Here is a 26,311-nt window from a genome sequence, read left to right on the forward strand (position 1 = left end):
AGTTGAAGTTGTGTTTGAAAGAGTACTAAGTAGTAGTTGAGATAAGATTTCATATCTTATCCATTAGAAGTTACTTTCTTATTAAGAGTCCAGTCCTATACGTAATGGGACCCTATCAGTAAGGAGATCCCAATTGGAGTCAGAGTCTATTATTTTAGTCTATAAATAGCCTTTTATGCAATGTTATTTTGATGATTAATTGAATTGATTGAGTTAAGTAATAGGTTTTCCTTATTGGGTAGGCCTTGGTTGAGTATTTTGTGGAAGATTTCTCTTCTTCTTCATCAATCTAGAAGAGCTCAAGCATCATCAAAGCCTTCAAACAGCCAAGCAATTGATTCCCAAGCCATCAAATGAGTTCAGCAACCTTCCCCACCCTTCCCCTTCCCTGGGCAACCCTACAGTACCCTCCCCCTTCCACCGTAGCATCCCAAGTCCCCTCCCCTCTTGCTAACCCTAGAAACACCCAGAACCCCCCCTTAACCCTGCTAAATCCCTGAACCCTAGTTCTGAATCACAGAACCAGCATAGTTAGAATTAGAACCCAATCCTACGCTGGCCGAACCTCTCTAAACCCTAAAACCAGAATTCTGCAATTATCCCCAACCCTGTTCACACACTGAATTGAAGTGTGAAAATTACCCTCTGAAACCCTAGAAATTTCATCTCTTTGCTGGAATTTCCTGGGCAGCCACACTCTTAGGAAATTACAGCTTTACCCTTAACCCTAGATCCGTGGTTACATCAAAACCCCTCTGTATGGTATGAAGAATCTCTTACAACTTAAGTTTTCTTCAAAATAGGAGCTCCTCTAGGACTTAACAAAATAAAACCTACAGATGGATTGTACTGTTGTAGCATTTCTATCCAACCCTTCTAGGCACTACTAAAAAGAAACTAATTCTAATCCCATCTAGTTCTTAGACTTGGGCTGTTGCAATTCAAACCCCCAAACAATCAGTCCATGACTCATGGATCCCATTGGCCACTCAAAACATAGCCGATTGGTCCATTCTTGACCTAGTGTGTCCTAACTTATGCCTCGTTTGTTGCAGGGCTTCTCCTTCTGAACTGCATCAGGCATCCAACACATATTAGGGTGGGTCTGCATGAAAAAAATAATGCATTGGCTTCAAATGAGTTGTTTTGAACTGGAATTGGTATATGGAATTTACCTAGCACCTCAAACTAGAGTAACTTCAATTGACTTCAATCAAAATCCTAATTGGCACTTCTCACACAAAATTACCCAAAACTCTGTGGTGGGGAAATACATTAGCTTCTTGAACTGAAGTTCATGTTATCAGATATCTTATACAATAGAAAACTCCTTTGGACTCCTATTGCAGTGAAAAGCAGTAAATAAATTATGCATTGCATTGAAGATGGTGCTGGATACATTGACGTGTCCACTTGCCATAAAGATTACCAAGTATTTCTATCAAATTGATAGTATGATACATAAAAACGGGACATGGACAGTGTCTTATGGCTTTTAATTAAACAGTATCTAAAGGACTGTAGATATACCAAACAAAACAGTGAGTACCAACCTTACTAAATAACCAAAATGCCCTTGGCATATTGATGTTATGACACTAAGCTTGTAAAAATGACTTAAAAAAGACATTGGCTGTAGATGGCATCAATCGTTGTCAAGGAACTCAACTCCTCACTCATCCAACTTGTCAAATATGAGGTGCAGCATGGGACAGGGATTAGGATGTGACAAATTCTGGTCATAGGTTGATGCAGACCAAAAACTGTTGCATACCAGTGGGCTTGGTACAGTCTGATACATGCATTAAAGATTCTACGAGAGTATTGATACACATTGTTATGTATTAGTCAATATGTCTCACTACAGATCAATACAGCTCGGCACATACAGATTACAAACACAGTTGATAAGAAAAACTTGATTGCTGAAAACTAATTGAAATACACCTGCAATCGCTCAGCTTCCTCTTTGTCTATGGTAAGCTGTTTCTGCAGTTCTAGTATCTTTGCTGAATAGTCAATCTTCTCACCCTAACAAGCATAATAAAAAGACAGCCAATGAAGAAGCAGTTCTTCCATAGGAAATAATGCTCGGTTATGGGCCATGAAAATGAGTTCAATTGGTGGCACTTGCCTTTGTTGAACTCTTCAGCCGCCTCTTGAGAGCTTCAAACTCTTTTGTCTGTACCATTTTGTCGTTAGAATGTACCTGTAACCCTAAAACGTTATAATACTATAACCATTAGATCCTTGCAAAAGATACCTTATGTCTCCTCAACCGCATTGCTGCTTGCCACTCATTTGAATTAAGCCTTTCTTCATAACTTCTAAATAAAGCATCAGTGTAGTGTGCAAGATGGAAATGTGTTCGGCACTGCCTTGTGATGAGCTTTTTGTCATTTTTATCATTGCACTCCATCAGCTCCACTGCATGTTTTAGGTACTGATCCAAAATAGTTCTTGAGCTGCAAGGTCATCATAGAGTAGGGATGAGAAAACAAAGCTTCTGGAGCTCATAATTATTATCAGAAAGAGACCAAAGCTTCTGGAGCTCAAAATTATTATCAGAAAGAGACAGAGTACTTAATGTCGTTATTGAAGTTAGACATGGCATCTAGGTAGCCCATGGACTTCGCTTCAAGCAACAAGAATCCTAGAGGCACCCTTCCACCAACATGTGGCTGGATGCCTAGTGTCACCTTATGTCACTTTTATCAAATCAAATAAAAAGAATATGTACAACTTACTTGCTAGATCGGGTTTCTGCCAGCCATTTGCCAACCAAGCGATATATATTTGATGCTTCTCCATCCAAATTATAATGCTCTAAAATATATCTTGCAAGATTGATAGCCATCTCATGTTGACCTTGGGCTCGTAACAGTTTGGCTTCTTCAAGCTATCACGAAACAGAGTAGTGGATAATCAATAAAAGACTAAATTTCCCTTCACTGAAGATGCAGTAACATTGAAGAGTCGTAAATAGGCATACTGCAACATTTGTAACCATGGTGGTTGACGCAAAATATATAAACTTCTAAATAAATTATCATAAAGAAGAAAAGGAGAGTCCATTGACCACACAACTTTTTAACATTAAGGGTTTAGGACAGCACAATGACTTCGATTATGGGGTCTATAAAGGAGTGCTGTGGAAAGGCAACTCTGAAAAGAAATTAAAATTTTATGTCTCCTTGGACTTCAACAACAGTATATTTTTATTAGCTCTCCCTCACTTCGTTCTCAACACTGATCATCATTTTCATGATGTAGATACGGCAAGTTCACACCCCTCCCCTTCCCAGCCTATTATGGAGACGTTCTTCCAGGAGAAAACACTATCTGAAGAAGTGGAGTGTCATTCTGGGAGTGAAGTTAAACTCGGATCAGGAGTTGTTTCTAATCATATCTTAGACTACACTTAGGATTTCTTAGTGGCTCATTGGGGCATGACATTGGCAGACATGGGGTCGGGTTACTTTGGACACCAATACTCCTCAATCTTCTGAGTTGTTAAAGCGTGTTCGTTTCATATTTCTCCGCACTCAAATTCTCTCGACTGGGGTCCTAAGGTCCTTCCCGTCTTCTAGATACATCTTCTCTGGCTTTTAACAACATCAATCATCTATGTCATGTTCCTTACTGCTACTCTGCTAGCGCTATCATCCACCAACAATTTATGCTGGTGGTTGCCCTGACCAAGTGGGTCGGACTGCTTGATGGTTGTTGCTGGTCTACTAATTGAAGTAACCCAGATTTTAGGGTTTTGAGATGTGCAAATATTTCCCTAAAATTTGAGCTACTCCAGGATCCTCTCCTTTGTAAACCAGCAATCTTAGGTTGTATTACCCAAACAATAACCAAGCTGGGATGGGATGGGATTCTGGAGGGATAGGTTTTGGAATTGAATTGGAGAGAATTAGGTCACCAATAACCTAGATGGGATAAATTCCTTGAGATGGGAAATTGGGGTCTAAAGGTGTGGGAATGGGTTGAACTTGGAGGGAATGTAGGTACTAATATAGGGATATGACTCCCCAAGTTTGATGGGGTTTGGATGGCTAAATTAAAAGATATTAAAGTTCTTGTTTTTAGGGTCTTAGGAGGAACGAAAATTCAAGAATTTAATTATAACTTGAAATTGGACAGTTAGAATGGGGCCAAATTAGGATACAAGGTCACTTGGGGGGGGGGGGAGATGAAGTTTGTTAAGTTTAGGACAGATCTAACGGTTGGATTGGTGTAGATCCGACCTTGAAATTTTGGGTCTCCAAAAAAATCCAAAAATTCAAGAAAATAGAAAAGAAGCAATGGATGAGGGAAGGCTAGGGATAGGGTTGGGGGGGGGGGGGGGGATGCAGTACTTACTTACAGATAAAAAAAAAGATTGCTGGTTTTGTTGAATGGTTGCTAGAATTGAAAACACTCGCTGAAAATGAAGAAGAGAACTCCCTAAATCTGCCATGGCCCTCCCAAGAGACCACAACCTTGTTTGCCTCAAAACCAAAATCCTATTAATCAATTTCAACTTGAAGATTACATGGTTGGAAGGCTTTATTTATAGCCTCAGTGAACAAAATCGAAAAGGACTATAAGTTGGAAAACCAACTAGAACTTTAATTGGCTTATCCAAAACTAACTCAACTACTCTTTGCTAAGACTTTGACTCAAACAAGAAGACTCCACAACTACTCCAATCGAAATTCTAAAAATTGATATGGAGTCCTAACAATAAGGAGATTAAACCAGACCCAGATTGTGGGATCCCAACATCTCTGGGAATCTCACCTAAACTAGGACTCTTGAATAAATGGCATAATACTACTCAAAAAAATAAACAAAAATAGCTAAGGTTCAGACAACATCCTGGACTCGATGGGACCCATACCTAATTGTCACAGCTTTGAGAAAATTACCAAAATACCCCTGGGTCTAATTAAGGGTTCTTCCCTTTTTTTTTTTTTTGTGCGGTGGGTGGGGTGGGGGTGGTTTGGCCTACTTACATCACTAATCCTTCCAACACCAACCTGAGCTTTCAACCTTGTTCCAAAGAGATGAAGCGGCTCACTCCAACATTTCAATCTCCTCTTGATGCTGAGTTTGATTCCATCCACAATTGTGTTTGTCAATTATTCTCAACTTTTCTGATCCTAGAGGCCCTATGTCACTCTTCAAGGAAGGGGTAGTTGAAGTTTTTTCGCACGATCTTCCTGACCATCAGGATATCAAGATCATTTTCACCCCATCCATTGTCAAAAAAGTTACGGTAAAAATATCAGAAAGTGACCGCTTTAGCGCCTAGGTGGCAATACGGTGCACAAGGAGACAAACAGCAGCACCTAGGTGATAAAGAGGCTGAAATCTTGCTTGTGAAAAACGCAACTCAGCGCTTGGGCAGACCTTGATAACAAAGATTCGAATCAAATACCCAAAAATCTTAAAACCCTAAATGCTTACTTTTTTAGTTGAGACCTTGGAAAGCTAGCCCCTAGCTGAACCATTTCAATATAGGGCTACATCATTTTCTGGAAGCTAAACGATACCCTTAAGTATTCAATTGGCTGTTCATCAATAAATGAGAAAGCTAAATCATTCCCCAAACCCTGCTCTTCTGATCCTCCAAATATCAACCCTGAGTCTCCTTTCCTCATCGATTTTCCCAACACCAAATCTGTCAATTCAATTTCCAGTCCCAATCATCCATTAAAACCTTAGCGAAACCCCATCTCAGCTTCTTCCCTGGAAACCCTAAATCGTGCCTAGACCTACCAGCAATTAGAAAGCTCCCATATTTAGATTAGAAAACCCTCTCCAGGTCTATGATACATTAGTAGCTGAAAGTCCCACTCCGAAGAGTAGGATACCCAGTCGCTGAGCTAATGGAGATACATTGTGATAATAGACTGCTATACATATTTCCAGCAACCTGGTTTTCCACAAATGGACTAAACTAACTGAGATTGATTACTATTTTGTGAGAGACGCTGCTATCCAGAAACGGTTTCTACTCCATTTTTTCACTCAGACAATCAATTCAGGAGATATACATTAAGGTGCCATTCAGTTCTGCATTTCTACGTAAGAGATGAGTTTTTTGGAACCGTGTTATGCTCTTAAATGAAGTGGAACTTCGGTGTCACAGTTATGAATTTGAATTGAAACAATGAAATTTAATACCCTCCCAAGGCAACATATATATGAAGTAGCATGTTGTCTTTCAGTCCCAGCACTGAGGAATTTGAATTCTTGCAAAGCTGCAGCAGCTAGAGAAAACCTGGATCCCTGTGTTGCATGACACAAATAGATATCATAAATATTATACTATTTTGGATTGCAGAATCTCCATTGTGGTATCAGGATGACAACCTTACGAAGAATGGAAGCTGACTGCAAAAGGTGTTGTACTGTGCAATCGTTGTTACCAAGAACCTGAAGTAAAACACGCCGGAATGCTATGAACGGTTCCAACAAATTTGTATGCAATTGCGTTTGTCTCAAAATGCAACTCCAATTTGTGTTGAGCCACTCTAACTGATAAGAAGAAGGAAAGGATCAGAAATACATAATTGATAATCACAAAATAAGAAAATAATTTTAAAATATTACATAATTCAAAGAGAGTAAAATACAATACAAATAATGTGATTGCAAGTGGGTTTCTGCAAATACATTCTAGGATTCACCATGCAGAAAAAAAAAAGCAGAGCAAAATAGCAATAAGACTACTGAAACAGGTGTAAAAAAATATACAAATCTACATCAATCTGTAAGCGAGTTAAGTAGGATAAAAAAGGATGACATAATTGAAAGAGATAGTTACAAATAATGTGATTGCAAGTGGGTTTCTGCAAATATTCTAGGATTCAGCATGTGGAACGGAAAAAAAAAAATCAGAGCAAAATAGCAATAAGACTACTGAAACAGGTGTAAAAAAAGATACAAATCTACATCAATCTGTAAGCGAGTTAAGTAGGATAAAAAAGGATGCAAGGTTTCAGCCATCTGAATGTGAGTACAGTGGAGATCAATACATAAACGGAGAGTGATCAATCTGTGAGTGAGTACAGCAAAAATAAAAAATGAGTAAGGTTTCCGATTAAGGGGGGATCCAGAGATAAAAGGGGTTTGATCAATCTGACATGAGTGGAGCAGAGATGACAAAATGGATGAGTTATCTATCTACCTACTCCAGCGCCTTGTATTAGATATTTATCTAGTACTCCAATTTCAACATACTAATATTCTAATGATTTAACTCCCATACGCAATAGGGAACCCATCCAACACCAAACAAGCCCATAAAATAACTCAAAACAGATATAACTGATCAATCACCTCCATGCAGTGACTCACAACATGCTTCCACAGAATGCCCTTTTACACCAACTGGTAAAATCAAATTCAAGCCTCATAACTGCAACAGGGTACTCATCCAACACCAACCAAGCCCACGAAAATAACTCAAAAACAGACACAAGTGATCATTGTCAATATGCTTCATGTGGAATACCATTCACATCATGCTTCAGTATCATGCACTCCCACTACTAATCAAGGTTTGAAAGCTAATACCGTTACCATATTTTTGTCTGACCACATAAACACATCAGATGACCAGTTTAAAAAAGTTATAAAAATATTATCTTGGATTTACACCCGTGTTATGTATAATCATGCAGCTTAGTGTTCTTGTATGTGATTCTTGGCGTGCTGACTAGTTCATGATGGGTAGAAAAATTTGAAGGGTTTCGATTGGCAGAGATTGGGTTGATTTGGAAACCTTGGAGTTGGTGCTTGGTTGCTCTGCTGTTTCATATTCAAGATAACAGGTGTTACGAAGATGAGTAACCCTGCAGATTCAGGTCTAAGGTCACCCCCTCAACTGCCCCTTCTTTCACGTAAAACAGAACAATGATTCTATCTGCCTCAGAAATCATCTGAAAAAACGGATTTATGGAACATCAAAAAATTAACAAAGGATATAATTTCTGGTCTCTGTTTATGCATCCAAGAACTTTGAGATAACATAACAAGTTTTTGACGAAATGGATCCGTTGAGCATCCTTCTTGTTCCATCTGTTCTCCAAACAAGTCCGGTTCCATTTTCTTGGTTTGGCTCAATGCCTTACTTTCCCAAGGTAGTTGGTATTTTGGCACTAAAGAGAGTTCCTTTTAGAATTTGGGTTAAAGATTGTTGAGCAGTACGCACTCCATTTTCTTCCTCGTCAATGAATAACACATGCCCCTAAAACTAAAAATATTTCCATAAGCATTCAAGGTTGTCAAAACAAAAAAGGTCCAGTAACAGTAACAGGCCAAAGAAACCAAATGATTTTATGAGTACAGACTTGTGAAAATATTTATATCAATAATGGCAGATAGAGTAGTTAAAAGAAAAAAAACCTCAGCAAGGGAAGGGGTAAGAGGTTCAGAGAAAATCTTGTGCTTCTCCTGGTGGTATTTAATCATCTCATATGGAGACGATTTCCAACGTAAATTCCAAGCCATTCCAAGATGGTCCAAAATCTGCAAAAGATTGATGCTGTACCATAAGTTTAGACAACAGTTGCAGAGAAAAATGGAAATATCATTATAATCCAAATGGTGAGCCTTTTTTCTAATGAAACAGAATTTCCAACACAGGACTAGCCATTGGATTTATCATAAGAAAAGGTGTACACCATTTGATGGATATGTAACAATCTGACTTAAGTGCTGAAAAATGGCAACCACTCTGCATCTACCCCTTGTTAATATGAAACCGTGATCAGCTCAGGCTTCTGAAGAATCTGAACTATTACCAAACAACTGACCTAAATATAACAATTTGACTTGACTGGTGCCAAACACTCTGCATCTATCCACAGTCAAATGAAAAACATGTTGATCAGCTTTGGCATCTAACTCAAAATATGTTGATCAGCTCTGGCTTCCAAACTGGAAACAGACAACTTGAAAACCACATTTCAACCTTGTTTACTTCTGGGATGAAGAAAATGGAGAAAGGGTACAAGGGAAACCTGAGCAGGAGGAGGAAAAGATAAACACAAAGAACTAATACAAGATTGTTTGCAATAACCCTTTTACCCTTCAGCCCTATTTCTACTAGGAACTCTTAAAAATGTCCAGATGCAACAACCTGAATTAGTGATAACATCAAATTTATATTCTACTCCACATTAACATGACATACCCCCCACCATTAACCTAACCATAACTCTTGATTGAGCCCACCACCAGTTTTGGCTTATTTGAATTGGCTGGTTCACCGACCCCTAGTTGATCCGATCCCTTCAAATCTAGGGCTACATAAGGTAGTGTGAATCAGTTACAGAGAAGAGCATGGTTTCAATGTGAAGAGCAGTGGTGGGTCCATCCAGTGACAAGGGAATGGGTTGGGGATTAGTTGAGTTCACTGACAAATGGGTAGGACTAGAAACTAGTCCATTTTCCTGGGGGAGGGTTTTAGGAGGATATCGATTGGGTCAAGATGAAGATGTATGGAAGAGAAGTGTTGCAGGTTGAGGGAAACTTCAATGAGGGGTAAGTATAGTACAAGAACACGGAAGATATCTTGCATTTTCAACCTATTGAGATAAGATTGAAGATAGGAAGACAAAAGCATAAAACTTGACCAAAGTACAGTTCGAACAAAAATCTATACCCAACACCATTATATAAATCCTCAAACTTGACTGAGTATACAGAACTTGTCTCAATTTTACTGAGTGTTTGTTGAATTTGCCAGTGAGGGGTTTTGAATCTTTTGATCACTATGACTTGAAATCTGTGAGTCTTCACTTTTCAGTTGTAACTTTGCCCTTTAAATTAATCATGTAAGCTACTTTTTGAAATTAATAAAAAATGGAAATAGCTCCAAAGCTTGGGGGAGGGGGGAATACAAGAAGGGGGAGGGGGTGGATGCAGAAATTTTTGAGTTGAAATTTTTGCAGATGGCTTTCTAAATCAGGTTATGAGGGTAAAATTTGGAAGTCCATCCATGCCGGTTGTGCTCCTCCAACTGCGAGTTATAGGAGCCCGAAAAACCAATCTACTGATAGTATCAGTGATTGAAGAATCTGAGATATAACCAGTGACACTCATCATAAAAAAAGTGAGGGCATCAACTATGATGCTAGATGGAGGAGAGAACAAGGAGCCAGACTTCTTCGGAGAAAGGGCAGGTGAAGAAGAGCTGGTGGGAATCCTCAAAACCAGAACTACAAAGAATGCCAAGAAGGGAGGATTGGATGTGTCGATGAACGAGGAAAGATTGGGAGGGGAGTGAAGGTTTGAACTTTGTAACTTGGACTATGAACATGAACATATGTAATGCACCATGTAATAGACTTGTTTGAAGTTTGAACATTAATGTATTCATAATATTGAATATAGGATGTATACTATAGACCATTTACCGAACATTTCCAGCATAGCCATTCCAAACTTAAGGTCCTAAATGGAACTCACAATTACAGTTCCTTTTTCATAAATGTGAGGCCACCTCTATATTTAGAAGGCTTGAGATAGCTAACCAGTAAATCTCTGCCCCAAAAGACACTTCAAACCCCAATGAGGAGAGTGTAACCATGTTGGTGGATCAGTACCCTGCCAACATTCCTAAGTTTATGCTGACGGATACGAGCCTTACCATCATTTCTTAGAATCTTAAGTCACAGAATTCACTGTTCAAGGCAAATGTCTACAATCCCCTTCAATTTATATTCTTTCAATGAGGAGAGTATAACCATGTTGGTGGAAGGACGGCTACCAATAAAATGGCCAAGCATGCTTCTGCCACTTTTTGTTCCTTAACTCACAAGCAGACTAGTAGGGCAAAGTGAGGCCCTGAGGTGTCGACAATGGAACGGTCATAGAATAGAGGGAAGACCCTCCCCTAGAAGCAGTTTGGCTGGCCAACGAGCGAGCTTGATGCCTGACAATAGAGAAGAGGAGCTACTAACTAGTGAGGGGGAGAAGGGGGACAGGAGGTGGTGAAGGGCACGAGCCATGAAGACGATAGGATAGAAGGGGCGAGGTTGGTTTCCATATGAATTTTTTTTAAAGGAACCATGCATAAAATAATCACTCCACATTGCTGGTGCATCTAACACAGGTAAGTTGGCTAATGTTGTTTTCACTTGGGGCATCCCAAGGCTTGCCCAACAATTTGTCTATTCCAGATTGCAAGCCCCAAGTGCTGGCAAGTAATAAGTCCTCACTTAAGTTCACCGCGCTGTTGATCCATAAAGTATCAAATGCTTATAAGAATTTGTATACCTGAATTTTAACTATAGATGAATAGATGTATTGAGTACTCTCCTTGCTTGCATGACATATTGACAGAACAAGCTCCTGTATGAATGTAAATCTAACGTTAAAGGTCACATGAATGGCAAAGTACCATCACAGATTGTCAAGGAAGATTTTGAACTATAATAGCACATGAAAGCAACTATCATCACCTGCTTTGAATCTCTAAGCTTCATATGAAATTCACTGAAGTCTCCTTCTTGCAAAGCCCTCAAACAGCTAATATTTCAACAACGAAAAGAAGAGGAAAATAAGGTGCAAGCTAAAAGTCAGTAAATGGTAAACAATAAGCCATTAGCTCAGGGTTCAAATAACAAAGCAACTATGGATATGTTTTATATGTAGTAATTCAATAGGATTTCTTCAGGTGAAAGTTAAGTTTCCCCCAATCCCCACTAACAAACATTATTTCTGGCTATAGCATGTTGACAAGAATCTTACAAAATTTGCCCTCCCCAATGCTAGAAAAAAAAGTCACTCATGGATAAAATATGAAATAAAATAAAAGATGGGGAAAAAATAAAAAATAAAACTAAAGCGCTTAATAAAAAACGGAAACTGGGGCCTGTACCACCATACCAAGCCTTAAATTGATCATCAGTTTCAGATTCATCTTGGCAAGCACTAAATTATTACCAGTTTCAGACATATCTTGATAAATCACAAATCTAACTTCAACATAAAATAAATAAAGGGATCCTATATCTTCCTGTTCCAGAAATAAATGTACTGCAAGAAGATTCACAACTAGGATAAACATAAATTTAATACTGAAACTCAAGTCAGGACAATACCTGTGTAAATTTTCATTAAAATGGTTATTCTTTATACACCATCTGGAAGGAGACAATTTAGCTTCAGTGTTAAGTAAAGAGAAGTCCCAGTTTCCAGCATGCCAAGCGGCTTCATACTAAATTTGAGGAGCAAAGGCAACAAAGAATCAAAAACAAAAAATAAGCAACATCAGAAATGGGTGGGTTTATTATGTCCCTAGTAATTTTTATCCAAACACCAAAACAGTATATTTAGAGTCAGAACATGCGAAAAACCTGTAATTCAGCAAATTCAGGATCATGCTGAGGCATGCACTTTTGAGAAGTCAAACCTTGACAATACAAATCTAGTACATGTGTGCATCCTATTTGCTGCAAAGACCTCATCAGCCCTATGTAAGGTTTCTTCTGCATGTCCTCACCATCAGATTTTGGAGAGGAAAGTTGTTGAGATGCTGACTGTTCTCTTGACAAATTCTTTGAAATGCAATCTGTTTGTGCTCCTTGGAAAGATCTTATCTGCAAGTCGTAATACTCAAGAGCCTTGCTCCAGTTACCCTCATGTTCATGGGTAGTGATCTGAGATGTTAACTGTTAAAAGGTAGAAAGTATGATCAGCGAAACTATAAGAAATCCATTCAGGTGGCTAAGTAAATAGCAAGTTAGAATACAAGAGACTGCAAAAGGTTAGAAGAGCAGACGCCATATAATACCATCAAGTACAAAACCACAAGGACTAGAACACCCTCTAGTCCGCATGGCAATAGACACCTCAAGATCACAACATCAATCAAACTCAGCATAATCCTAATTCAGTCGTATCAGCAACATGGTCCCAAACAAGGTAGGGGAAAAAATACTGGAGAGATGGGAGAAGGGATGAGAGGAATACAAAAGATGGAAAATAAAAGCAAGAGGGAAAGGCACAGTCCAACAAGTGAGAAGAATCTCATAAAAATGATCAGCTATATGGATCTTGTTCTCCACTAGGCTCCATTCATGATCATACTTGTAACAAGACTGGACTATTAAAGTCCTTCCTCGAAACTTCTCCTGTAGTCATTTCAGGCCTGCCCCTGGATCTTTTAGCTTCTAGAACTGGAATCATGTAACTCCTACACACTGGGTGCCCCTAGGCCAGGATACACACATGTGCATTGAACTGCCCAAGCAAACTCACGTGTTCCCCACAAAATCATAAATCTAGCTCTGCCATTAGACAGTAACCATCTATAGAAAACAAAGTTTCATCCACAACTATTTCCATGAAAATATGAAATAAGATGCAGAAAAGACTGTATAGAATTGTGATTTAACCTTGTGTGACTGGATGATCCCATATAAACTGTCAGGTTCATTGATTTGTGTGACTGCTGAAACTAGCATTTCAACATGAGCTGGTAGCTGGGCAAAGAAACAGAGATGGTTACTGTTCCTTGTGCTGAAAAGTAAAGAAAGAAAAAATAGTAGTTTGACCAATGAATCATACAATCCTTTAATAATGTGTAACAACTTGAACCATTGAACTGGCTTTCAATCAAAGATATGAGATAAACAAGAGAAAGCGTTAAGATTCTCCATACAACAATTCAAATAATTACCAGTTCAAGCGGGGAGAAATCAGGGCTCCCCAGTGTGAGGCTGTTGAAATGTTCCTCACACCAATGTTCAGCATACATCACAGCAGTAAAGTATGAGCCACAGTGCTGCCAAGTTAATAAATCAAAGCTGAGGAGAGCTCATCAAGGGTAAAAACTTGACTAGGGAAAACATATATCTACATAAAAGCACAATGAAAGACTAATACTCACAACTGCTGACTTTGCAACAACAAGATAATCAATCGAGAGCCAGTACACCTAGAAACATTTTAACATGCCATTAAAAATAATGAGATTAAAAATAATGAGATAATTGCAAATCCCATCCACTGATTTTAAAGTGAAAAATGATCAAATATTTAAAAATGAAGAAGCAAGGAACTAAAACAGCAAAAAGCTTGAGCCTGAAAATAAACCAGGTTAGCCTTTAGACATTTCTAAGGCTGAAAACAAACCAACTTAGGTAAGTCCAGTTTTTGACATTTCAAAGGTCCACAAATAAGCCTTGCATCTAATAGGAACAAGAGATATCCCTCTAGTTCAAGGACAGGGATCTTGGTCCCTCAAAAAACTGAAATCTCACGTCTGAGATCTGGTAAAAAAATCCGAGGTCAACTTGACCCAACTCGAGGGTCATCTTGTTGGGCGTCAAGTCTCAATTTGGGCTGGAATTTGGTACTTACCAAATTTTAAGCCTTCAAAACTCAATGGTGGCCTTAGGTAGTGAGAAAATGAATGTATAAATGAGTTCCAACTCAACCCTAATTTTGAAACCGATACACTGAAGGAGTGAACATGCAAACTTATAGAACATGACATACACAAAACGAGATATGAGTTCCAACTCAACCCAAATTTTGAAACCCGATACACTGAAGGAGTGAACATGCAAACTTATAGAACATGACATACACAACTGAGATTTGGATCCTTGTTCATGAGACCTTGAACTATGCTTACGACACATTTCCAAAGGTTCCATTAGGTGAGGAACATAGGAGTACAACTGAAAATCCTTCACTAACATAGCTATTAAAGATGATGCATCCCTCCAAGAAAGAAAGAAAGAAGAAGGGGAGATAAAAAAGCATAGGAAACTAATCTGATGGACAACGGATTCTTCGTCTTCGAGTTATCCTATGAACAAGATAAGCTTCAAATTCTGGAAAAATGGGCATGGCTAGTTGGTTGAAAAACAACATTTAACAAAGCTTATACAAAATGTGATGTGCTACATCCATGGGCAAAGATGATGAACTTTCACCATGCATAGAAGAAGATTACAATGAAGATCTCTCAAAAACACCCAAAATGGAATTGCAAACTCTCACCCAAAACCCTAAGGTGAGAATCCCCAAATCCCATATTGACTCTTCAATAGAAAGTGAGGTACATATATATAGAGCTCCAATCGAGTAAATGGGTCGACCAGATGCCATTGGTTTCCATCACAGATCGTAGAAAACAAGTAATTCGGGTCACCCACCAAAATATGTCAGTGCCAATCAATCTTCAAATCAGGTAATAGAATGTGGGTCACCCATAACAATGTAACAAAGAAAATTGGATATTATACGATTGAAAACTCAGGAACTTCTCCAAGAAAACATTGGATGCATTTACCGTTATTGTCTAGATGCAAATGGAAACATTTTGTGAAACTATCACAATAGAAATCATTACTAAAACATCAGGAAAATTAACGGCATCAAATAAAACCAATGATAAGGATACGGTAACAGAAAATGAAGAAATATATTAAAAATAGGAGCTCAAATCACCCTTTACTAGAATCTACACCTTTTCCCATGACAAGGTCGACATTGCCATTGCACCTGGTGTGGCATCTTTTACTTTCTCAGATGAGGAACGAGATCTCGAGCTATAACCAGAAGACCTACCAGGCTGCACAACCATTTTAAAAGGATTTTTTAGCAGGAAAAACAAAAAAATCTCCACACAAACCTCAAAAACAGTGACTTGAAAGGTTATATAGTGTCATAGAAGATGGTTCATCCTCATGCTTTCAGGCAACACTTCTTTTTTAGGTCATGAGAAGATACGTAGTGAAAATAGAAGTGGAAGGCAAAATGAAGCATTGACTCCAAAGCAAGTTATCAGGCTAAAAGCATTAATGGCCAAAAAAATGATGTTAAGTGCAAGTGAGAGGGGTGATCAGAAGGGGAGGCAGAGTATGAGAAACTACATGTGTTGTTACCAAATTGCAACTTGCATTCCGTATATCTGGTAATCATGTTTGATGGGCAGAGATGAACCATCATGTTTAACAGAGACTTTTTCAACAATACCAGTATCTACATCATCCCAATATACAATTGAAGGCCAGATGACTCCAAAAAGTAGAACTGGTATTCATAGATCCAGTGCTCGTGTAGAAAGTTAAGCCAAGTCAAAGAACCCACCTCAAGCCCAATGAAAGGCTTTTAGCCCAACTCTAAACCAAGAAGAAAGTCCTTCCACCAAATTCCCATTCTTACCAAAAATTCTAGGAGTTAGCAAGAGTAAGGCGTGCGCCAACCTATTAATTGCGAGCCAAAGGCTCGCTTTGGCTCCCGACTCAAATCTCAAATAAATGGGCTATCTATCTATAAAGAAGCAACGTCGCTTCCTGGATTGGATGAGATTTGCGAAAAAGGCTAGCAGGATTAGCGAACATTCTGGGGTTTGCTGGAGAAGCTGGATTGCGTGATTAGCTTGCATAGCCTGATCAGCAGGAATAGCGAGACCGCTGGCCTGGCCTTTCCTAAAACTGTGAAAGTTAACAACTGTCTAAAACAAACAGACAAGTCCTCAAGCAGCTTGGGGAGAGAATCATTACAAGAAACGGGAGAACAAAGGTTAAAACTTGATCTAGTGGGAGATATCTTTGAGAACAGGACCTACTAGCCTAGGTTTGTGGCAGTTTCTGTACCAAGGAATGAATAAGCAGTTTGAAAGCATGGGGTTCACAGAGATACCAGGACAACTCAAGTGAGACAAGGGTGGGGAGTACAAATTATGTGTGTGCGTGTGTGACTCAGTGTGTTAATCCTCTATTATGACATCACCTTTGTATAATCTCGCTTGAGCAGTACTGATGTTGAGCTAGCCCTCTCCATGACATTGCATAATCGGAGCTCATTTAGTGCATCCAATGTGACCTGAACTGATTTGATCAAGTCATTAGACTCAATCAAAACATTTTCCCTGACCTGTACATATAGTGGAAATACATCAGAGACCATTGTGCCTACCAGTTCTACTGAAGAAATACAACAGCATAGTTTTCCTTCAACCAACCAGTCTCATACATTACTGAACTGTACGACAAGTTGTAAATGAACACTAGTGCATGCCAATTGATGTAAGATGAAGCTAAGCACTCAATCAGTGATCAATGCCCACTAAAAGCAAGAAGCATCAAATATAGCCTAAAGTTCTTACAATTGGTCCTGAACATTAAGGTATGACTATGGAATAAGATATCTTGATGTAAACATGAACAAAGCCTTTGGCAGGCCCATTAGGCCTCATGTAATAATAACAAAAGCAACACATACAAGGCAACAAAAATGCACAAAATCATAATCATACCAAAACTGGAACGAGTAGGACAGCCAATCCAAAAATTTGGTCTCGGATATCGGGAGTAATATATGAATTGAATTAAATTAGAAAGTAATCTGATCTGGATATGTAATATTACATTAAAGGTTATGAGTTAAGAGTTAACTCATCAGCAAAAGCATACACCAAGGAACCTCACCTTGAATATCTTTGGTTAATGAGCTGATGACATTGTTTTGGTAAATGAGACAAAAGTAGGGATCAGTACCAAGTTAAAATCATGGAGAGCAACTTTGCAATTAGAAGGCTTCAAACTAAGTAGTTGACAACCATGATAAGTAGAACAAAGACGGAATGTCTAGTATGTAACTATGATTGTGATCGGACAAATGATGAGGTGGAGTGCATTCGGCATCCAATGTGATCGACTTATTCCTTTAAAGCTCAAAGGAAATTTCTATATGATCATTATACAACTACAACCAACTATAATTTACGGTGCAGTTGGACTATTAAGAAACATCACATAGATAACTTAGTATAGCAGAAATGAGGATGTTAAGTTGGATGAGTGGCAAAACTTAGAAAGATAAGATAAAAAATGATCATATTATAACCGGTCTGAGACGAAAAGTTGATGGAGGTGCCATGCCCCATTCAAATGAAGCCTTTAAAAGCCCTTGACGGGGAAGCCATTTCATCCAGATCAAAGGAATTAGAAGAACTAGGGGCAAAGAAAGGATATGCTCAACTTAGACCTTGTATCTAGTATGGCTTCAAATAGAGTTGATCGGAAGGCAAGGATCGATGTGGCAGACCCTACTTAGGTAGAAGAAGGTGTTACTGAATGACATACTTTTGCTTTTTGTGTACTAGATCAATGTCATTGTACTTCAATTTTGTTTGTTTTTGGATGAATAAAAAATATATTAAACAAAAGAAAACAAAAGAACAAGGCCTTTAAGTAGAAGGCCAAAGAGGAGAATTAAGACCCCAGGGGGATGGGGGATAGCCAATAGCCTAGAGGAAACATCAAGATAGATGGCATTCCAAATCCTATCTATAGAATGGGATTTGGAAGTCCATCTCTTAAGATTGCGCTCCCACCATAGGTGATGGATCAAGGCACAGTAGACTAGCTTACCAATCCGATCGCAAATGGAAGAGCCTGAAAAATTTCTCAAAATCCAAGACCAATCTCGAAAAAACCCATAGAGTCGCCTCAACTGGGGCCAAATGGAAGCTAGGGCTTTTCCCCAGATAGATCTGAAGAAGGGGCAAGAAAAGAAAAGGTACTCAAGGTTCTCCAAACCGTTCTAGCAAAGAATGCAATTGGGGTTAGCAGGGATATGGCAACCAATAAAGAACGATTGGGTTGGGAGGGCGAGGTTAAGGGCTCTCCAAAGGGTAAGGGAATGGCGGGGAATGAAGCCTTTGAACCAAACCAAAGGGAGCCAGGGGAGCTTAGGGCCATGGGATCAAAAGAGATTTTAGGCAGATGAGGTGGTGAAGGTTTTGGTGGGAGAAGGGAGCCAAACAATGAAATCTCTAGAGGAGTTAGAGATTGGGGGGAGGGATTCCCAAACCTGTGTGAGAATGGGGAGGGGGGAAGGGACTCAGGATCTATTTGAGACAAGAAGGTGGTTTTAGGGATACGGGAACCATAGATAGTACGGGGACCAAAGAGGTTATAAAGAATGCACATCGGATGCCACGGATAAAGCCAGAAGGAGGTGGTGGAGCCGGAGGAGATGAAAGTAGAGATAGCGGAGACGGCGCAGGGGCGCAGCAAGAGAATTTTCCTCTAGACCCAAGAGGGATTGGAGGGCATAGGGATAGTCCAAAGGGAATCCGAGCGAAGATGCAAAGAGTAGACCCACCTAACCCATATAGAATCATGCTTTGCAGCAATTTTTCAAATAAGTTTGAGAAGGCAAGCTATATTAACATTAGTGATTCGACGAATTCCAAGCCACCTTCAGAGGTAGGGCGACAGATGGAAGACCAACTGACTGGGTGGATGAAATGCATGGCTTCCTGCCCTTTTCAAAGGAAGGCACATAATAAAGACTCCATGGCACAGATGGTAGATTTGGGAATCAAGAAGATTCCCTCGATTCTGCACCAATAGAGATAGGAGGACTGTGGCACATATCGGATGATTGGGAAGTTTATAATTGCTTTAAAGGATGATTCTAATACTTCAATAGTGAGTTTGCATCAAACTTCAAACATGGTTGTGATGGAAAAGGTTTAAGGGGGCCTTAAACAAGGCATGCAAGGCCACTAGACGCCTAGTTGATGCCTTGACAAGTATCCTTTTAAGTATGATTTATGTTCCCAATAGTCCTGCATTAAGTAACCAAGACCTACAGCTCGGGCCAAAACTTGAGAGGAATCACTAGTTATCTTAAGCTATTAAGTATGAAGCTTTAAAATGGTTCCAAAGCACCATCACTTTGTCCACCCTAGAGTAACTACCACATGATTGATTTTGACCATCCAAAAAAAGGGCAACACATAGGGGCGGTGCTAGGTGCAATCCCATATTCATTAACAAAGGACACAATGTTGGGCGTACTCTTGGAGAGGGGGGGGGGGACTCCATTAATGTGCTTAAGCTTTTCAGTAGGAAGCTTCAATAATTTCTTGTGTTGATTATTTTCTTAATTCTCCCTTCTTCTTCATTTGTTCAGCTGTTCATGCAAGCACAATCATAGGCTTAGTTTTCCTCTTGGGTATTGGCTGTACTACACCATACAGGCCCGGATTTCTCAACTACAACAATGGTGACATAAGAGTCCTCACTACTACTGCTGCAACAGTTACCCCATTGAATGCCCCAAACAGCATTAAGCGGACACACTATGACAGTAAATGAATTCACTATGTAAGGTTTAAATAAGGCTGACTGGAGAAGAAGCAAGTCAAACAACAATAAAAATAAATAGGGGAAAAACAAACAGATTCTGATCAAATAGGCAGAAAGTTGCACTGGCCCATATAAGAAACTGAAAAGGTACTCATTAGACAGGCAAAAAGGGGGGGGGGGACCTGTGAAGAAATCAATTTGCAAAGATCAATACTAAGATCCTTCCTTCCAGCCAGATTTGCAAGAACATTTGGCATCAGCAGCTCAGCAACTTCAGACTTCAACAATACTATACCCTGACATAACCTGAAAGTCCACGTAAAACTTTTTAAGGAACTTGCTATCAACAAATAAAGTTAGATAATGACTGAATACAAATGTGTCAAGTGCTAGGGGGGAAAATTAGTCACATGGGGGTGTGCATTCATACCTTAGAATCATATCATTGCTATAACAAATAAGCGAGTAAACAAGTGGACATAACCAGGCATCATATGTTTTTCCATGTGTTGTCCAGACAGAAGAATCCTTCAAAGAAATAGCCTCATCTGTAAATGGCAATAAATGGAATTCAAAAACTAAGCAAAAAAACAACAAAACTGAGCTTCATGGAGACAGAAGAGTTTCCCAACAGAGTAACTCAGCCGTAAGAAATATTTGATGGAATGATAAATTTGAGTGAATTGAGAATTAGTTTGCAAATCTTCTATGCTATTGGCCATGCAGTTTCGACAAACTTCTTGGTTAGAAAACCCAAAGACTAGAAAACAGTGCAAAAATGTGCATGTTCCAGTACTGAACAATTTACTGTTGTGTATCCTGTAGATCAGCTATTTTTTGGGTCTTATCTTCCACCTTCTGCTCATCACTTTACATTGTCTCTATCTACTTAATGCAGAACTTTTACTGGAAAATGGCAGCAATACTTCCAAGATCACAATAGAACTAGCCATGACAGAATTCAATCAAGGCAGAGGGTGAACCCTTAGGATGATGGGGAGGGTTTGTTGGGGTTGTGGCTTTAGGGTTAGGATTGATAAAAAAAGAAATATGGTCTGATTAAAATTTGAGACTGGTTAAGTCCTAAAGAATAGGGATTGAAATTTAGGAATGGAGAGTCAATGGGGATTGAGGGTCCAGATGGGGCTGTGCTTTCAACCTAATGGAGGGATTATGATTATGGTAGGGATGATTTTCATGGAAGAAGAAGAATTCGGTTAGGTGGATGATGAGATATAGGTTTTGAAAAAATTCAGGAAGAAGCCTCAGTTCTGCAGCTGCAGGTTTAACAGTGGAAACAAACATACGTAAGGGGAAAGGAGGGGGATGGGGGCGCTGACCTCAAGCTGTACTTGATGAGAAATCCTTATAGGATTGACGAAGAAGATGGCTGAGATCCACAGCAAATTAAGGATCAGGCTTGGGCTGAACCTTCAATGAAGATGCTTGAAGGTTCCTTACCAAGCAGCCCAATCGATGACTTGACTTGAGAAAGACAAAACAGAAATATGCTTGATAAAAATAAATTAATCAGAGAATGAATTTCTCTGCCCACAAGTGAGACTTTAAATTCCCATTTTTTAGGTAAGAGGGGCAGGAATTGTATGGAGCCTTAAAGGAATCCTAAAATAACTTCAACAACCCTACCTACTCCCAGCCTGTCTCGAACTTCTTACCAAACCCAGCATCATCTATAACGCCTTTAACCAGCCTACTAGTGGGCTGATTAGTACATTCTTTGAATGAAAATAAAAAGAACACTTAAAACGGAGCTAACTAGCTAAAAGGCAGGTGGCCCATTAACTTTAAAACCTTGAAGTGGCAGTATTTACATGACTGCTGCTGAAATAAATGCTGAGAAAAAAAAATTAAAGGAAAAAGAAACCATGTCTAGGCCTGCTCAAGTTCCTTGTGCTGCAGGTCAGCAAGCCAAGTGTTTATGGCCTTCCTCTTGGCGTAGGTCTTGAGACCTACATCACTACTATTCCTATTCTTAAATCACAATGATGCTCTCCAATTCTCTTGCTTCAAAGCCACTATGCATGTCAAAGTGGGCGCTCTTTTGACCAATAATACCTGGAGCTTGGTAGACTCACTTCCTAGTAAGGACTTGATCAAGTGTCAATAGGCTTGTACTAATAGGTACCTTGATGATGCTTCTGTCAAGCAGCTGAAAACCTGTTTATTTGCCAACGGATATATGCAGGCCTATGGGGTTGATTACTTTGAGACTCTCCACTGCCCAATTGCATTAGGTTCACCAGCTCATTTCTCTAGCTGTTGGACTATATTTCAGTTAGATATAAAAATGTGTTTCAATAAACTGATTTGCAAGTTGCAAGAAGAGGCATAGGTGAGCAACCTCCAGGTTATATTGCTCAACGGTGAGTACTCATCAGCTTCTAAATAACACTACCAATGGCCTGAAACAGTTCCCTAGGGCATGGTTTGAGAAATTACAGTACCAACATTTTTTCTTGTGGTTTTATAATGTTCCTCTGACAACTCGTTTTGTTCCTCACGAATGAGATAGGATAGTTGCTCTGATCATATACGTTGATATCGTCATGTTTGGCAATGATGTAACGGATACTACAGAAGTAAAAGAGTATCTAACAGCATTTTCAGACCAATGATTAAATCAGAGACATTATTTTATTCCACTATATTTTCTGCCATATTATTTGCTATTTTGGATGTAATACTTGCTGGGCCTCTATAAACAATAAGACTTAGCATTGGAGAGCCTCCCAAGCTAATGTGAGATATCCTTGGCTGTTAGAAACCTCTGCTCTTCTCCTTCTTCTTCCTTCTGTTTTTCCATTCCTATTTACAGAAACTATTATAACCAGAATAGGCACAATTTTTGTTATGGGTCGGCAAATTTATCACTAGATATTTACAATTGACATAATGAGCATCTAGAACCCTCTACCAACAATCCTCATGCTTCACAAATTAGAATGAGAATGAAAATGTGACACCCATAGTTGTCACGGCGACGAGGCGATGCGGGGCGGCTTAGGCTAGTTGAGGCGATGAGTCGACGAGGTGCTTTTGAGACATTTTAAGTGAAATTTTTAGTGTACATCTCATACACTCTAATTCATTATAAATCTATCTATATCTTATATAATAAAAAATTAATATTAGCCTACCTCAAGTCATCCAACATACTACAAACCACACATAGTAGGTCCTAAATAAAAAGTCGCAGGGAAGAAAGGAAGAGAAGAAGTCGCCTGTCGTAGGCCACTGCTTGCCAGAGTGTCGTCGCGGGAATGGAAAAGAAGAAGAGAGGAACAGAGGAACAGAGAACGAGATTAGGGATTCGAGTGAGAGTGAAAGTGTGAGACTCGACTCAAGAACTTATTCTCTTTCGATTTTGTTTGTTTTTATTTTATTTTAACATTTGATCACAAGTAGCGTCATTATAAATATGCATATAGGTTCAAACAATAAATAATTTACAATCGGAATTTGATAAGTAATTCAATATATGCCTTCGATTTGGCATCTTTCAAGTGATTTAAAAAAAGAAGAAAAGAAGAAAAAAAAGCGGATGCCTTGGGGGTATAAGGCGACCGAGGCACTTGAGGCGACGCCTCATACCCCAAGGCGGTCGCCTTATTGCCTAAAAATAAGGCGACGCCTTAACAATATGGTGATACCTAGAGAAACTTGTAAGTGGGTAATAACTTCAACAGAAAAGAAAAGAGAGAAGGTAAGGGAGGACAACAAAGACAAATATCCATCCACCCAAAAATAAAATATAAGAAAAGGAGAGACAGATGATGGCAAGAAGAGAATGGAAAAGACTATTAAGTGATAGAATAAGTTGAATATCTATTGCCAGACAGGAATTCCTTTATTTTTATAGAAGAATGCTCAAGCAATCCTAGATACAATTGAATAAAGAAATCTGGGCATAAGAAAAAAGTCAAATAAAAACTAAAGTCAAGACTCAAAAACAACTTTGTCATTGGCTCGCCTGTGGGCTTCTTCTCTTCCCGTGTTGGCATTCGCCAAGGGTGCCCCCTCTCCCCCTTTCCCTTTTCCTTATAGCTCTGGAGGTCCTCTCCCATATCCTTCAATCCAAAACCGATCAATTTCTCATCTCTCCCATCCCCAAGTGCAAATCCCTAAATCTTACCCATCTCGCCTTCGCCAATGATCTCATGCTTTTTTCTAAAGCGGATCATCAAGCCATCTCTTCCATCCTCTCGGTCCTCTTGCTTTTTAAATCCTCTCTGGCCTCCGAGTGAACCTTGATAAATCCACCCTCTTTCTCTCCGGAGTCTTAAACCATCTTCGAGCCTCCCTTCTCCAGCTCTTGGGCTTTAAGCCTGGCTCCTTTTCCGTTGTCTACCAAAGCCTCCCTCTCATTCCTTGTAGGCTTACCCGCCACCACTGTCTCCTAATGCTCGATCATATCCGTAAGAAGCTTCAGTTCAGGAAGGGCAAGCTTCTATCTTTTGTCGGTAGAGTGGTGCTCATTTGTTTTGTTCTCCAATCCTCCAACCTCTACTGGTGCGGGATCTTCTCCATTCTCAAATCTACCATCCATGCTATGGAATCCTTGTTTTGCGTTCCTTTGGAAAGGTAGGGAAGCCTCACGCTTCATCCACCCCGTCAATTGGTCGACTATTTGTCGCCTAACTTCTGAAGGAGGCCTGGGAATCTGTCGGATCATTGATGTTAAGGTGGCATACCTTCTCAACCTCATCTAAAAAACTGCCTCTAAGCATGACTCCATTTGAGTTAATTGGGTCCACTTGAACCTTCTCCGGTCAGACTCCTTTTGGATTGTTCCCATGCCCCCCAACGCTTCATGGGTCTGGAGGAAAATCCTCTTGCTTCGCCCTTGTGCTCTCTCGGCCATTTCTACCATCATCTCTTTAGGCTCCTTCCTTTTGGTTTGATCTATGGCATCCGATGGGCATCCTCTACAACCACTTTGGTCCCCGCACAATCTATGATTCCCGTATACCCAAAGACACCCCCTTGTCAGCCTTCACCTCAAATGGCCCCTAGAACCCTACCCCCTTCTTATCCTCACACAGGTTTGGGCACCTCTCCCCTCCCCCTCTCCCCTTGTGACCTTACTGTTTGGCTCCCTTCCCCCACCAAATCCTTCTCCACCATTTCAACCTGAAACCTCCTCCGTGCCCATAACCCTAAACCCCCCTAGGGTCCCTTGGTTTGGTTCAAAGGTTTCATACCCCGCCACTCCCTTACCCATTGGAGAGCTCTTAACCACGTCCTACCCGCCCAATCCTTCCTTATTGGCCGCCATATCCCAGCTTCCCCCAACTTGCATCCTTTGTTGGAACACCTTGGAGGATATTGAGCACCTTTTCTTTTGTTGCCCTTTCTTCAGATCTATCTAGGGAAAAGCCCTCGCTTCCATCTAGCCCAAGTCGAGACGATCCTATGGTTTCGCTCGTGATTGGTCTTGTGCCTCTATTCATCATTTTGGTGGGAGCGAAATCTTCGGAGATGGACTTCCAAATCCAGCACTATAGACATGATTTGAAATGCCATCTATTTTGATGTATCTTCTAGACTGTTAGCTACCCCATCCCCCTGTTGATGATACCCCAAGGAACAGGCTCATTGTTGTCTCCTGGGGTCTTAGCTCTTCTTTTCAATCTCCCTCTTAAAGAACTTGTTTCCTTTGTTCTCTACCGTTTAATATAAATTTATTCATCCAAAGAAAAAACTTTGTCATTGACTCTCAGTAGAATAAAACCTAATAACTAGGTCCAAGGGGTCCAATAGGCATCCACGACTCTTATAGACCAAAACTTCAAAAACTAATAGAGCTTAGACTGTTTCTACAATGTCAAATTAGTGAAAATAGAGTTAGAAGATAAAACTTCATACTCTGTGGCATAAATGCGTACATAACTACAATTAGCAAGGCCCCTTTGACACCTAGAAATTTAGGGCAAGAAAACTATTATGTGCCAATTGAACATTCAATGTAAGTGCAAGAAAAAGGATCTAAGACAACTATGGTCTACCGTTAGATTTTATTTCCAAAATCGAAAGAAACTTCTCAACCAGTTCCATGTTGACACCCTTTGAGTGAACCTGCAATGACAGAAGCATCAAAATATAAATCAATATAACAGGAATGAACACATGCACACACTTGTGTTCCCCAATTCGTAAATGACAAA

At 39.7% G+C, this 26,311-nt stretch overlaps 1 protein-coding gene across 7 annotated transcripts in view; it reads right to left on the reverse strand.

The window, feature by feature from the left end:
* The window catches only part of ATM (Serine/Threonine-kinase ATM-like protein), a 103,220-nt gene that overhangs the window by 15,176 nt on the left and 61,733 nt on the right, over positions 1–26,311 (reverse strand). For all 7 annotated transcript variants that reach the window (XM_089148784.1, XM_089148782.1, XM_089148783.1 and 4 more), the window contains 19 exons: positions 26,153–26,222; positions 20,557–20,674; positions 20,309–20,432; positions 16,756–16,899; positions 15,488–15,592; positions 13,898–13,945; positions 13,688–13,792; positions 13,404–13,490; positions 12,363–12,677; positions 12,108–12,223; positions 11,466–11,532; positions 11,281–11,355; positions 8,404–8,526; positions 6,367–6,531; positions 6,178–6,282; positions 2,748–2,899; positions 2,264–2,465; positions 2,135–2,182; positions 1,948–2,031 (listed from right to left, as the gene is read on the reverse strand). In XM_089148784.1, coding sequence (XP_089004910.1) covers positions 1,948–2,031; positions 2,135–2,182; positions 2,264–2,465; positions 2,748–2,899; positions 6,178–6,282; positions 6,367–6,531; positions 8,404–8,526; positions 11,281–11,355; positions 11,466–11,532; positions 12,108–12,223; positions 12,363–12,677; positions 13,404–13,490; positions 13,688–13,792; positions 13,898–13,945; positions 15,488–15,592; positions 16,756–16,899; positions 20,309–20,432; positions 20,557–20,674; positions 26,153–26,222 — 2,253 coding nt within the window. The remainder of the gene's footprint in view (positions 1–1,947; positions 2,032–2,134; positions 2,183–2,263; positions 2,466–2,747; positions 2,900–6,177; positions 6,283–6,366; positions 6,532–8,403; positions 8,527–11,280; positions 11,356–11,465; positions 11,533–12,107; positions 12,224–12,362; positions 12,678–13,403; positions 13,491–13,687; positions 13,793–13,897; positions 13,946–15,487; positions 15,593–16,755; positions 16,900–20,308; positions 20,433–20,556; positions 20,675–26,152; positions 26,223–26,311) is intronic.

This window comes from Hakea prostrata, chromosome 3 (assembly GCF_041222555.1).
Source record: "Hakea prostrata isolate BN-2017 chromosome 3, UWA_Hpros_2, whole genome shotgun sequence".
NCBI lineage: Eukaryota > Viridiplantae > Streptophyta > Magnoliopsida > Proteales > Proteaceae > Hakea > Hakea prostrata.